General features: G+C 37.7%; 1 protein-coding gene across 2 annotated transcripts in view; it reads left to right on the top strand.

The window, feature by feature from the left end:
* The first annotated feature begins 51 nt into the window (after positions 1 to 51).
* LOC306871976 (SH2B adapter protein 3-like) overlaps positions 52 to 15,303 on the top strand; it is a 37,980-nt gene continuing 22,728 nt past the window's right edge. The window contains exons 1-2 of one of the 2 annotated variants that reach the window (XM_079420276.1): positions 52 to 150; positions 11,564 to 12,550. In XM_079420276.1, the coding sequence (XP_079276402.1) occupies positions 11,591 to 12,550 (960 nt within the window). In that variant the 5' untranslated portion in view covers positions 52 to 150; positions 11,564 to 11,590. Of the gene's footprint in view, positions 151 to 5,724; positions 5,776 to 11,563; positions 12,551 to 15,303 lie in introns of those variants that run through there. The other variant, XM_079420277.1, reaches the window with a different exon arrangement.

Genomic DNA, 15,303 nt, shown 5'->3' with positions numbered 1-15,303 from the left:
AGCTCAGATGTCTCGCCACATCAAGGATTTGTCGTCGCTTGTTGTCGCTGTGTCCATGGGAAGTTTTTGTTCCTTCCTGAAAGTTTACGCAGGGCTGTTGTTGCGCGCATCCAACATGACAGAGAAAGTAACGGACATCACGGCTGGCAGGCAAGTCATGTTTAATAATTATCACGGCTCTCTCTGGCAGCATGTAAGTGTGTTTAACAGGATTCACTGAGTGATATATAATCCCGACTCTTTCTTGGTCAGCGCAGATAGTTTGAGTCGAGAGGGGGGTCTCCTGTCTCTGACACCGCAGTAATTATGATGAAAGTTGGGCTTGTGCATTCATAGTTTCGTGCAACTCATATATTGAGTGTCGGAAAGTTTAGTGCAAAGTAATAATGAACTTGACTCTGGCACGCGAGGGGCAGGAGAAAGTTTAAAGGGATCACGCAGTTTCACAGCGCGCGCCTGGCTCGGTCCGAAAGATACGTGAATTACGTACGGTTTCTTAGAATTTGCGTCATTTCGATTGGGCGATTAAAGAAAGCATGGCAAAATTATTTTAAGAATAAAAATAAATAAATAAACTGCACGTGCTCATGCGTTCGCTCCCGCTTAAAAGTTTCTTAATGGGATCGGTGATTACGTAATTTGTTTGTTGCACACCATATACATTATAATTGTTATTATTATTTATAATAATGTAAAGCGAGCTCATTTGCATACTCATGCGAAATAGACTCGTGAACGTGTATGCATGCCTTTATGCAGATGTGCTTTTTACGCCACTGGAAACGCTGCTTTTACTCAAGTTTATGATATTTTTAAATAACAAGTTTATTTACATACACATTAAATGGGCTCGTTCACGTTTATGCAAATACGTTTGTCAAATGTGCTTTTCATTGTCTGTATCAGGCTACTGCTTTTATTTCAGTTTATGGTGTATTTTATTATTATTATTAATTTGAGATACACTCAATAGCATGCACATGTGAAATGGGCTCGTGAACATGTTTATGCAAATGAGTTCACACCAGATATGATTTCATCATCTGGGCCTCTGGATCAGTTTGTGATGTTTATGTCAGGCAGATGTTATGGCTTCACAGCTGGAATACAAATCGTAAATTGAGAAGTACTTAGGTAGCATCTACTGTGTAAACTCTTCTTAGTTTGTCGTTTGACCTGAGAGTGTAAGTTTGACTTCTTCTTGTAAACAGACCTTAGGAGACATGAATGTTCTTGCAGTCGTGAAATGTTATGTAATAAATTAGAAAATAATTTGTTTGTATGTATGTGTATATATATATATGTATGTGTATATATATATGTATGTATGTGTATATATATATGTATGTATGTGTATATATATATATATATATATATATATATATATATATATATATATATATATTATTATTATTATTATTATTGATTTTTTGTGTGTTTAATGTTCATTTTATATTAGCAAGGTCAGTTTGAAGTATCACTTCTATTAACTATACAGTTAAGAAAACAATGCAAATGCTTTCATATGAATAGTATTTATCGCTCATGACCAGTTAATCCATGTCTAAATAAAAATCACATAACCAAACCTTTACCTTTGACTAAACAGCATAAGTCTGGTCCATATCGCAGCTTATTCTGCAAACGCCTACTTAGACAGGAAGTGCATATAAAGTGGCCCACCACATTTTGTTTAGAGACTGGTTCATCTTCTGAGATATTAATAGGATAGATTATACCACAATAATCAAAACAAAACAAACTTTCAAGTTTATTTGTATAGCGCTTTTTTACGATACAAATCGTTGCTAAGCAGCTCTACAGGAAATTAAGTTTCCACAATATATTTATATATTGCAGAACCTTAATATATTTAACTTATGGCAAAATTTGGTAATTCTGTATGTTGTCTGAGCGTTGGCATCCTCTGAGGTCCTCTGAGGGGTTGACATCATCGTTTCTCAGGTGTTCGGTCATCTCAGATCATTTAAGGGTTGGATCCAGACTGAAGCTTCTGTAATTCCTAGCAGAAACAGAGAAACAAATAGAGACATAATTATCGTAGCTGCTGTTCCATATAAGCAAAAATGATAATAATGTACATTTGATCAGATATAACTGCAGTACAAGATTATAAAATGCATTATGTGAATGCTTGGCTAAAGAGATGTGTCTTTAATCTAGATTTAAACATAGAGAGTGTGTCTGAATACCGAACGTTATCAGGAAGGCTATTCCAGAGTTTGGGAGCCAAATGTGAAAAAGCTCTACCTCCTTTAGTGGACTTTGCTATCCTAGGTACTACTAAAAGTCCAGGGTTTTGTGACCTTAGGGAGCGGGTTGGATTGTAGCGTGGTAGAAGATGAGTTCGGTACGCAGGAGCTAAACCATTTAGGGCCTTATAGGCAAGTAATAATATTTTGTAAATGATATGGAACTTAATTGGTAGCCAGTGCAGAGACTGTAAAATTGGGGTAATATGATCATATTTTCTTGACCTGGTAAGAACTCTAGTCGCTGCATTTTGGACTATCTGTAGCTTGTTTATTGAAGATGCAGGACAACCACCTAGCAGTGCATTACAATAGTCCAGTCTAGAGGTCATGAATGCATGAACTAGCTTTTCTGCATCAGAAACAGGTAGCATGTTTCGAAGCTTGGCAATGTTTCTAAGATGGAAGAATGCTGTTTTTGTAACATGGGAAATATGATTTTCAAAGGACAAGTTGCTGTCTAATATAACACCCAGATTTTTGACTGTAGAGGACGTAACAGTGCATCCGTCTAGTTGAAAATTGAAATCCAAGAGATTCTGTGTACTGTTTTTTGGTCCAATAAGTAATATCTCTGTCTTATCTGAATTTAATAGGAGGAAATTATTGGTCATCCAATCTTTTACATTTTTTACACAATCTATTAGCTTAGTTGAAAAGTTTAATCTGGTCTTGAGATATATAGTTGAGTATCATCAGCATAACAATGAAAACTAATCCCGTATTTTCTAATAATATTACCAAGGGGCAACATGTATATTGAAAATAGCAGAGGACCTAGGACAGATCCTTGTGGTACTCCATACTTTACTGGTGATAATTGAGATGACTCCCCATTTAAATGAACAAAGTGGTAGCGATTGGACAGGTAGGATCTAAACCATCTTAAAGCCTGCCCTTGAATACCAGTATAGTTTTATAGAGTGTGTCATGGTCTATAGTGTTGAACGCAGCACTAAGATCAAGTAATACTAGCAATGAGAAGCAGCCTTGGTCTGAAGCAAGAAGCAAGTCATTTGTAATTTTATCAATGCAATTTTCTGTGCTATGGTGAGGCCTGAAATTCTTCATAGAGATCATTTTTTGCAAGTATAAACAATTGAGCAGACACAACTTTTTCGCAAATTTTAGATATAAACGGAAGATTTGAAATGGGTCTGTAATTTGCCAGGTCATTAGAATCTAGTTGTGGTTTGGCTAATCCATTGATTGGTTGTACCTTTTAAACCTGAAAACAATTCCAGTGTGTTGTTACAACTACCGGAAGTTATGTAAAATAGGCCAAGAAAGTGCAACTGAGGTCTTTCAGACTAATTCTGATGCAAAATTTAAATATGTGTTTAATTAGCTAATTATTTGGTACTTTTTTAACAATATTTTTTTCTTTTTTTAGTTCATTCTATTGGCGTGATCAGTTAACATTTTACCACACCTGGCCTGTAAACTGAAAAAAGTAACTCACGGAAAATATTTGTAACAAATGTTTCCACAAAACTGTATTTTGCATATATTACTGTCCTTTTAACAATAGAGCCATTTAGCTTCCTTAAAAAGACCTTTTTTGTGTCAAGCAGCATATAAATAAAAAAAACATGCACTGTTGTATTTTCTAATGGTTGTTATTTAAAATGATACACTCATTTGGACTTTGGCCAGTGTTAGGTTTGGACCCTGTGTGATATTTATAACACGCATTAGTACAGTTTCAGTTTTTTGTGTCTCTATACGGTTGGGTGTAAACGACCTTAACCTTCTTAGATCTTTCGAATGTACAGCCGAGTACAGAGAAGTGCTGATGCCACATGTTCACATATAGAACAGGGGATTCCGTAGCATCATGTGTTCATCTCAGGCTGTAAGAGTCCCCTCGTTCCCACACTCTCTGGCCCCTCAACTTCCACCCATAGGGGAACAGTGTGTCACAATGTGACTGTGTGTTATGGTCGAAGGAGCCTTAAATGCTCAGAGTAGCACATTTCTTTTGTGTGTGTGTGTGTGTGTGCACGCATGTGTGTACATGCACTTCCTTTTGATCAGCCTCCTCAGGCTGTGCTGCCTCATAAACTTAGTTTATGCACGTTTTCTGCCCTCTTATTGTTTTTTTTTTGTGCATGCTGGTGTCAGGGAGGGAAAGAACCGCTATTGAATGGGCTTGTGCCAGCAGGAGAGAATGTTTGCTTTCGAGTCAAGAATGCTGTCATTGTGTGTTTGGAGATGCTGAAAGTTTGTCTAGCAGATGCACAGACATCGTTGAGTGCCACTGAGGTGTTGTAATGTGTTATTGCTCATTTGAAGGCACACTTTGGAATGCCTCCCACTAAGTGTGTGTAATAAGTGCTCTGTGCTAAAGCAAGCATCACTAGTGTTGCTCACATTTAGAATTAGGGGTGTGTTCAAAGTTTTCAAAATGGTAGTTTGTGCTACAGACCTCAAATCAATTCTAAAAATTATAACTTTTTGCAGAGTTGAAGTAGTTATAGCAAAGTCAGTCATTTTTATTCCAATCCCCCTGGGTCAAATGACCAGAGATTAACGTATTTCTTGAAATAAATGCGAGACAAGTTGGAAGCTATCTTAATGGGATAATGTATGGGGATTTTTAAGAACATTGTTTTTTGGGTTTTTTTCAGGAATTAAAATTCTTCAAGTATTTTTTTTCCATTCTTAAGGATGTTTTGTGAATCTGGCCCCAGATTATCATAGAGATTTTTGGACTGTTTTGATTTGGGCCAGACAGCAACCACCCAGAAAACCACCTACAAACACCCTAGCACTGTGACTGTGATTTTTGCACGGGCAAAAGTCACTTGTATTTTATTAAAAATTGTAAAATGTTTGTTTATATTTTTTAACTACCTGACAAAAATGCAAAAATAATAATAATCTTTTCTGTGTTTGTAAGCATATTGTGTGTGAGAATGCATGCTGGTGAAATGGTGGGTATTAACAATGTCTGGACAGTTTGGCCAGCAGGGTCACTGGAAATGTGACGTGAACACACACATACGCAATGGAGGCAAAGGGGAAATAATCCCAAGAGCCCCTTCTTTTTCGTATCCTGCTGCTCTGGCTGTTTGCCAACCGTTCCTCCCACGTTGACTTCTTTAATTTAAAAAAAAATTTAATTGCTTGCATGGTATGCTGATGAATTAATCAAATTGCATATATCAATATTGTGATGTGAAAAATCCCCGTTTTTTTTTTTTAATCCCAGACTTTATTATGGCAAAGAAAAGTAAATTGTAGAAGGCATATTAAAAAGTGTGTCTTTTAATTTAATGTATTGTTTATTTTATTTAAAATCATTGAACATTAAAGCTACAGTATGTAACATTGACAGCCAGTGGTTGAAATGAGTACTGCAGTCCAGATTCAACATATTGGAGAAAGTTTTTCTTCCACTCCCATCCTCCTCAGACTTGATGCTTATGCGGGTTGCCAGATTGAGGACGTGCAACAGGAATGATCATAACTGACAATGGAAGTTGACAAGTTTTACACTGTAAGTTGATGATTTGATTTTTCTGCGTTTTAATATGTCTCTGGCCATAGTGCTTTTTAGGTTGGGTAAAATCTGTAATCTCTGACCCAGTCCATTTGTTGGTTTTCCCGGCTGTAATATGATGTGTTTTCTGCCAACTGGCCAAATCACACAGACCAAAACAAAAACAGACATTCCGACACAGAATACACATTTCAAAGTAGAATAATTGACTGTAGCATTATGTATTACGATATTTTTGTTTATATTTTTAGTTTTTTGTATGTATTAAGATATTTTTATTTACTACAGTCAAAAAATTACATACAGCTTCTTTAACACTGGCTTTCAGTCCCGAGTGATCCATTTTACAGTCAGGTTTGTTAAGTGTAGAAAAACGTCTCGCTCTGTTTCATTCGTCTGGTTTCATTTACAGTAATGTGGCTGCGCTTGATAAATTTGGCAAGGTTAGTTGCACGTGCACTTCCAAAAAAAATGGTGGAACTTCAAACATGAATTGCCCTGATGGTGAGATTAGGAAGGCATATACTTCATAATGTCATTACCTACAAATCAGGGGGCATTATTAGTTGTGTAAAAGATTTATTGGGTTTTTGTAATAGGCTGATTAATTGCACAAAATTACTGGAAGCCCAATTGTCTTGTCCTTCAGTGATTTCGTCCTGTGATATCGACCCCACCTCAATGACTTATTTAAGTTTTGCTTTAACTACCAGACCTGTCACACCTAAAACCTTGAAGTCAAAGTTCATATCTGCGTGTGAATAGTATGTGTGTGTGTATAAGAAAGTGGTCACTAAGGCAGGGCAGGGTTTCCTGTCTCTGTGAATAAGCCCACTGCCTGTCTGCTTCCCGCACTCTTTATTTTTGTGTCTAGTTATAAAGTTCTCATGCTTGTTCGAAGTGTTCGTTCCGTATTGTTTGCACGCTCTCGTCGAGTCATAAGGAGGAAACCGACATTAGGTTTGCATTTTCTCTGATTCAGCAAAATTACGTGTATGAAATCAGTTTCTGAGACTCTGTATCATCTGGGCACTGCTTTTATTATCACGACCCTACAGTACAGGAAACTCGCTGTGTGCGTCGAGCTTCCAAAGACCCCAGCCGGGGAATTAGAGGTTGCAAATTGAAATACAAAGTCGAATTGGAATACAAAGCACGGAAATTACACCAGTGCACTAAGCTGAAGAAGTGTTTAGCTTGAATGATGATTCTAAATGGTGTGTTTGAGATGGTTAATGTTAATAGAGCAGTGGATATGTAGCGGTTCCTTTTGTCTGTAATATCTGTTAAACATACAGACATATTAGCTCAGATTTACGTTTGATATTATTGATTTGAATCTTTTTTTTTTTTTTTTTTTTAATGACTGAAGAAAAAAATAGTGTGACCATTTTCATTTAGTGATTCAATTTATTTTCATCAGAAATTTCAAAACAAGCGCAGTTTTTATTTTCACATTATAAGTTTAAAGTTACAAATCTTTGTTTAATTCATCATTTTTCATAAACTCAAACTACTTTAATAATCCCTATGTTTACCTTTGTGCTGAAAAGATGTATTTGTTTATATAACATTTACTTTTAGGTGATATAAAACGTGATAGTTATTGCATTATTAGATTTATCAACCTATCAACACCCTACAACTACATACTGTAGCAATGACTAAAAACAATCAGGACACCTTATCAACAATGGCGTGGCAAACAAGTAAAGCAGCCAATCACAGTGATACCTCACAATCAAGTGTTAGAGAATTGTATATAGCCTATTATTTATTTGAAATGTATTTAATGCTGTTTTTAAATCATATTTTGTATAACATGAAAATGCATTTGTATTGATGCCAGACTTAGTGATCGTTCATACAGAACACATTTTTACATTCCACTGCACTGCTTTTCCATTGTTTTTTATGTAAACATATGCTACAAGGACGTCTTTGACCATTGCACCCACTTCTTGCACCGTTTGTAGTGTCTTTCAGATGATACAGCAATCTAAAAAGATGTTGCTCAAATTAAAACTTCAGCTTTAAAAAAAAAAAAACATGCATTTTCTTTTTTTTTTTTAATTGCCGAAATGAACTTTAATTTGAATTTAAAAAATGCAAAGAATATTGGTGTTACCACATGATTATTTAATATATAAAACAATTTAGTGTTAATTTATGTAAAAATGACTATATTATAGATTACGCTGTTGTAAAATAATTTAAATCATATATTTTAGACTTATATTTAAGCCCAGAATGAGTATTACCAGGATAGTAAAAGCTACAAAAGTGAAAAGTATATGGAGAGAGGACAAGATTAGTGAGTGAAAATAATAAGCTAATGTCGTGAAACAGGAAATGGGTTTAAAGTATGAGAACAATGAAGTGGCTGTATCAGTGGACGTTTAAAGATTGGTGCAGTAGTGCAGTGAGGATGAAAAGAAAGCAGAATGATGGGCTATTGCAAGAATGGGAATTTAACATGCATGCACGTGAGGGATGAGGAAGGGAAAAAGAGATGGCCAGAGAGGAAGTGATGTTAGTTTGTTTGGGGGTTGCTGAGTCATTACTGGGCCGGATGATCACTGATAGAACGAACACCCGGGGGCCAGCGCAGGGGGGCGGTACCGCGTCACACGGCATGTGCGCTGAACAACAGCACGAGTGCGTGAGGCGAGAGCATGCGCTCCGCGGGACGGCCCGTGCTGTAAACACTACGCATGTCATGCATTCTGCTGAAAACATCAACTTATGACTGTCCAGGATGGTTAGGTGCCAGTCTGATGCTGACTGACCAAGAAAGTCTTGCTGGTTGATGAAATAGAACATAATTGCATGACTTGTGGAGCACAAAAGTTGAATTTCTATTTGGTGAAAGAACACCAGGTTTGCAATGACAAGAGGGAATAGAAACTATGGCGAAATCTTCCTAAGAAAACTGTTTTTTCCACAAAAAAAATACATTTCATTTTGATTTCATGCCTCAAACAGAAATGAGATGAACAAGAATGGCTTTGCATTAACAATAGGGTATATAAATGATGCCAAAATCTTCCATTACACTGTCCTGCATCTTGCATTTTAAATGCAAAAATTAAATTTTGTGTGAATTGCTCTGAGTAATCTTGTCTTTTGGTTTGTGTACTTAAAGTAAAAAAAATTAAAGCAGAAAATAACTTGTAATATTAATTTATTAAAAAATTGACCCCAAAATTGGCTATATGACATGTTAATTCAATATATAAAAGCATTTAGGTTTGATTTCCATCAAAAATGATTGTTGTGATATATGCTGTTGTAAAATGAATCATACTGTGATTTAAGACCTTGGTCTTGATGCCAGAATTTGCATTTTTGAGCAACCATTCCTTTAAGCAAGGAAGCCATGTGCACAAGCCACTGCACCAGCAACACATCTTAAAGATGTTTGCGAACAGTTTTGGTCGCCTTGTCAAAAAGAGCTTAGCTTTGCACACCAAAGAAAACAGCTATATGTGTGATGGGTGTTCCTCTCCCTGTGTAGGTTAATGCTTCCTGTCACCCAATACGATAGCAAAGAGAACGTGGTGCCGTCTATAGAATGGTCCCCTCCTCTTTTTTTCTCTTTGACTACGCGAGTGTTGTGGTTTTTCTTATCTATTGCTTTCTTCATGTTCTAAACCTTCATTTTGTCATGCTTCAGGGCTTCCAACGGAACTTTAATAACGCATTTACTTCTCACGCAAAGTTAAACGTTCACAGGCATCCGAGAGGGCCGCACGCTGGTAAATGAGGATGTGGGGAACGAGAATAGTGAGATTGGTTCCAGTTGTGTCGCAACGTGTCTGGTACAGCACGGCACCCATGTGTGGATTTTTTAAACCTCAGACGAAAATTTCCCCTGGCTGCAAATGGCGACTGTGATCTGATTCTGAAGGTGGTTTGCACCACGTGTGGAGGGAGTGCGCGCGTTCACGAGCTGATTCCGCATCGAGAACCACGGGCCCGTCGGTGACTCGTATCAGATGCTTTTTACATTTTCAACTTCCTCAGTCTTCCTCTTCACATCAAAGATGTCCTCACAGATATTTCTGCCTCTGACCTGTGGTGTTATAAAGCAGCCTGAGCGATATTAGTCACTCTCTTCCTGTACTGGAGATCTGAATGTGTGAGTGAGTAAAAGTGAAGAATCTGTATCGTACCAGCTGAGTTCAAGAGATGCCGTCAGCGATGTGGTGATGAGCTAAACTGATACGCTTTGTTAGCGTTCATAGAAAGTTGGATTCATTGAACAGTTTCGGTACACAGATTCCTACGTCAGTAGATGTGCAGTGTAAACAAAGGGATGAATTGTTCACGAACGCTGGAATATTAAAACTTTGCATGATGTATGAAAACCAATCTCTTTGCAATATAGAGAATTTATTCTGACTAAAAAGAGGATAGGATGCTGATTGGTCAGCTCAGTAGTAACGACAGATCTTTTCTTTTGTTTTTGTGACATATATGAGAAAGGATTATTGAATAAATTGTAGGGTGGGACTTTCGTTTATTGGTTGGAGTTGTTCCACATATGTCACGAGAAGTCTGTAGTTTCTCCAGAAGATAGTTGTCATTTTGATTAAAAATCTCCATTCTGAAAAACATTTCAGCACAGTGCCCAGTTCCAACATTCAGAAGTCAGTGTGAGAGAACTTCACCAGAGCTACTGTAAACATTAATAAATATGCACACATTAGTAAGATGCGCATGAACATGCATCATGACACACACATGCACACAACGTTTTCAAAGCCAATTGGGAAAGTGCTCGGATTCAAAGATTTATAAGGCTAAAATTTTCCAGTTAGACAGATTAAGGGCCGGATTTACTCAAAAGGGCAAATTAGCAATCCCATAAAAGCGCAGATGGGATCAGAAAGTTCTGCAAGTGATTTACTGACAATGTACAAAATAAAGAAAAGCACAGCCGATGATAATAAGGTACATTCAGTCTACTAATAACACAGGCTCAAATCGCTAAGACATGGGGGGGGTGATAAATCATGGTGCAAATTCCAGTAAATTTGACTACTGCAAATTTAAGTAAATTATATTGCGTGATTCATTTAAATGCTCTCCTCCCATAATTTTATTAGATTTTTTTCTGGAAGGGAAACTCCTACAAAAGCATATGCAATAAAGGCAGCCATAAAAATGACTGTGTACATGCTTTTAAGCTTTTACAGTAGTTTTTTAATGTTAAAAGAGGGTCTGTGTTAGTAAATCTGGCCCCAAATTCTTCGACGCCCCTCAACTTGTTTGTAATTTCATTTGAATCAAGCTCAGTTGAATTGATTGTGGTGTTTACATGAAGAGCCGTCAATCCAATTATAAACGCATTATTAGTTTGCATGTAAGCTTAGCTTATGAAAATGAATAATGTGTGGTTTTGTTACTCCAAATTACTTTCTATATTAATACGTAGCACCCATAGAGTCCACATGTTAACCTTTGCTTGAACATACTGCATTAGCTTCAAAATAAGGCTTAAATGAAGTGTGAACTTCATAATTTTGTCATTAAGCAACTTGAGGCAGTGCTATATTGTGAACGCAGCCATACACAATATACTTTAGTTGATGCAGTTAGGGTTGCAACAGGGCAGAAAATTATATCTAAATTTCCGGAAAGTTTCCAAACTTTCTGAAAAGTTTCCAGAAATGTACTGAAAATATTCTGCCCCTTTACAACCCTACCCGCAATATAGCGCCATCTCATAATTTAATGCTTATTGATGCAGTTTTTGATGTTGTTCATCTGTTGTTCGCAGTGATTCCCTGCTGTGCTGGTTACTGCAATGAATGGTAACACTGTCCAGCAGACCACGAGCACTGCACCGTCCGTAGCACCTCCTTGTGGATGGAGGGAGTTCTGCGAGTTGCATGCCAGCACTACGGCCCGAGAACTTGCCCAGCACTACCGGCGCTTCGTCAGAGAGCGGCCGGTGCAGGATGTGGTCCCGCCGGAAAGTTTCTCGAAGCAGTTCAGCGCCCTCTTCCAGCACCACTTCAGCTGCGAGGTGGCTAAAGATGCAGAACCTGCCCTGCGGCCACCACCGCCTCCTCCCTTGCTGCCCATGACTGCCCGCTTACGCATCACTTCCTTCTCAGGGGTGCTGGATTACCGGGAGACTATGCGGCCGGGAGTGACTCCGCTAGTTGCTGTGTTGGCGCCCAAACCAGATACCGCCAGCGTCCCTAGGGAACAGGAGCAGTTGCTGCGATGCTCTCCTGCAGACACTACACGCAGAACACATCATAGCCAGGAAGACGAACACCTGGAGCAGAGGACCGGGTCTGAACGATACTCGCCCCCTTTGTTTTCCTTCCCCTCCCGTAGTGACGTAACCAACTTTTCCGTCAGGGGATTTCGAGAAAGCGTTTGCCGATTCTTTAAGAAATCCCCCCAAACTGATGAACCTTCAGGTGGTTGCCCAAGGGATGATTCGATCAAAGGGGGCGTACCCTCAGCGACTGTTGAATGCACCTCTCAAACCCCACCTCAGACTGTGCAGGTAGCCGCCCATCGCACCTCGCAGAAGGGTGCGCGGTGGGAACGATGGCATCTGTTGCGAACTGTGAAACAGAGGCAAGAGGCAGGAAGTGTTTGTAAAGAGGGGCAGCTGCGGTACCTGGAGGTGGATGACACTATCTCAGACATGCCCCCGCAATGGCTGCGCTGCCGCCTGCAGGTCAGGAGGATCAACGAGCACACTGCTAGTGAGAGGTACCAGCTGGAGCTCTATGACCCACCCAAGGTAAGGCGCACTTTCGAGATCTTCATGCATCTGTCAAGAGTGACCACTACTGTTGTTTTGGCCCGATTTGATAATTGTATTCGTAGTTCTTGTTGGCTTCTATATTGGTCGGTTCTTTTATTTTAGATAATTTTTTTGAAGGAGGTCAACTATTTAAAACTCGGCCAAAAAAAATCTAATGGAAATCTGGAAAATTCTGTCGTCATTTACATAAATATATGGCACATCAGAATGTGTTGCACGAAGTTTGATGTCGATGACAAATCATCCAATTGCCTTTGTATATGGAATCTGTCTTGTCTTGAAGTCTTATATTTAGCCTATATGCAAACATAAAATGAAATTCAAGACCTACATTAAAATATGTGGCCCTGGACCACAAAACCAGTCATAAGTGTAAAATTTTTCGAAATTGGGATTTCTACATCATGTGAAAGCTGAATAAATAAGCTTTCCATTGATGTATGGTTTGTTAGGATAGGACAATATTTGGCTGAGATTGAACTATTTGAAAATCTGGAATCTGAGGGTGCCAAAAAATCTAAATATCGAGAAAATTGCCTTTAAAGCTTTAAATGAAGTTCTTAGAAATGCATATCACTAATCAAAAATAAAGTTTTTATATATTTATGGTAGGAAATTTACAAAACGGTCTTTACTTAAAAAATATATATTTTTTAATTTTGATCTTTGTATTTTTGGCTATTGCTACTAATATACCCCAGCGACTTAAGACTGGTTTTGTGGTCCAGGGTCACATATGGCTTGTCAGTGTGTTGCAAGAAGTTTGTTGTCAATTACAAGTCATGCAAGAACCAGTTGCATTTGTAATTTGCCGTGATTTGTTTTGAAGCATTAGGCTATATTTTTCAATGTGAATGCAAATTAAGAGCTATGCTGTGTAAAGTTCTTTCACATTTTTTAAAATATGGAAAGATGTGTTGCACGAAGTTTAATGTTAATGAAAAATCACAAAGGAGCCAATGGCACTTTAAAATTTTGGTATGAAATCTGGTGTAACTTGTCTTGAAGCATTATGCTATATTTAAATATGCAAATATGAATAAGATTGAAGAGCTACATCATGATTAAGTTAATAAAAAAAGTAAGTTTCATTCACAAATATGTTATGACTGGAGTTTCATGTCATTGACAAAAGTCATGCAAGAACCAGTTGCATTTGAAATTGTTGACGTCATATCTGAAGTGACTTGTCTTGAAGCATTATATTTAAACATATGAAAACGTAAACTGTTGTAGCAGAAAAAATGTAAATTTCATTAATGTATTTTCAAATATGGCATGTCAGTTTATTGCATTATGTTTGCTATCGATGACCAGTCATGCAAGAACCAGTTGCCTTTTTTTGTGACTTGTTTTGGAGCGTTATAGCTAAATATATGCAAATATGAATGACTTCATTCGCATATTTTCAAATATGTCACTTCAATATGTGTTGCACAAAGTTTGTTTGCAATGACAAATCACACAAGAGCCAATTGCCTTTGTAAAAAATTCACATATGCAAATAAGGCACTTAAAGATGTGTTGCACCAGGTTTCATGTCACTGGCATGTGAGAACCCATTGGATTTAATAGCAAAAATGGTGAAAAGGGTCATGAAGCCTTACATTTGAATATACGTGAATACAAATGTGAGCTATGGCAGAGGGCAGTATTTTCAGCAAATAACAACTTTTAATACAACAGATTTTGCATTCTGCTACATTTATCCTTTTGTGCTACATGGGTTTAAAACAAGGGTGAGTAAATGATGAAAATGGCATGATTCATCTAGTATGTGATATTTTCACATTAAGACTCATTTAGCCTAATTAATCCGCCTACATTTAAGACAAACAGCCAATTTGAAACAGAATCTGATTGATACTATTATGTGTAATGAAACTAATAAGGACACAATTATGGTTTTGTTTGCCTTTTCTCTGCCTTGCTCCATTTCTCCTGGTTACACAGCATGATAGCCTAATTGCTAGTTTTGCTAGTTCATTCAGGCAGAAAATGACGTCTGCTCACTTTAGGGGTCACGGCACGGCCGTATCAAGGCTCTGATTGGCTGCTGAGGAATCTTGGCAGAGATGCAAGGACTTGCTCTGAATGTCTATATAAGGAAAAGGCAACGTAGGCCAAGAAAGTTCAAACACTTAAAGTGTGTACACTCCAATAAAAGCTTGCACACATGTTTTAGTTTCAAATTAGCGATGCATTCATCGGTTCTTTTTTTGGACATTTTATTAGTTTAATCATCTTAAAGAAAGTAACATGTAGGCGTTTGCTGTGCATGCATCATTATTTCTCTGCGTGCATCTTATGTGTGTGTGTGTGTGTGTTTTAATGTGAGCACTGGTGTGTGTGTGTGTGGATGCTGCATTATAGAGTGCACACTAGTCCATGCCTTGATTCTGTAACTCTGCACTCTATGTTTGGTGTGTTCACTACAATAGCAACAGTGAGGGCAGCTATGCTAAGAGAGGAAGCTGCAGGCTGGCTGATAATTTCTTTGCGTGAGAAACTTTGTTTCAGGGAAGTCCTAACTTTAAAACCAGCCTGTGCACAGCAGATAAATTAGTATGATTATCTGCTGTCAGATTTCACAGAAGTGTTGTATTATTATCAAGTTAAAAATGACTAGACTAGAGACAAAGTGCTAACATATATATGTATGTATAGCAATATACAGTTTAGTGTCATTATGCAAATATATATGACTATATGATCAGAACCAAGCACTA

The sequence above is a fragment of the Barbus barbus genome (assembly GCF_936440315.1).
Source record: "Barbus barbus genome assembly, chromosome: 6".
Lineage (NCBI taxonomy): Eukaryota > Metazoa > Chordata > Actinopteri > Cypriniformes > Cyprinidae > Barbus > Barbus barbus.
Note: the sequence above shows the minus strand (reverse complement) of the source record. Positions and strands in the feature narration are given on the sequence as shown.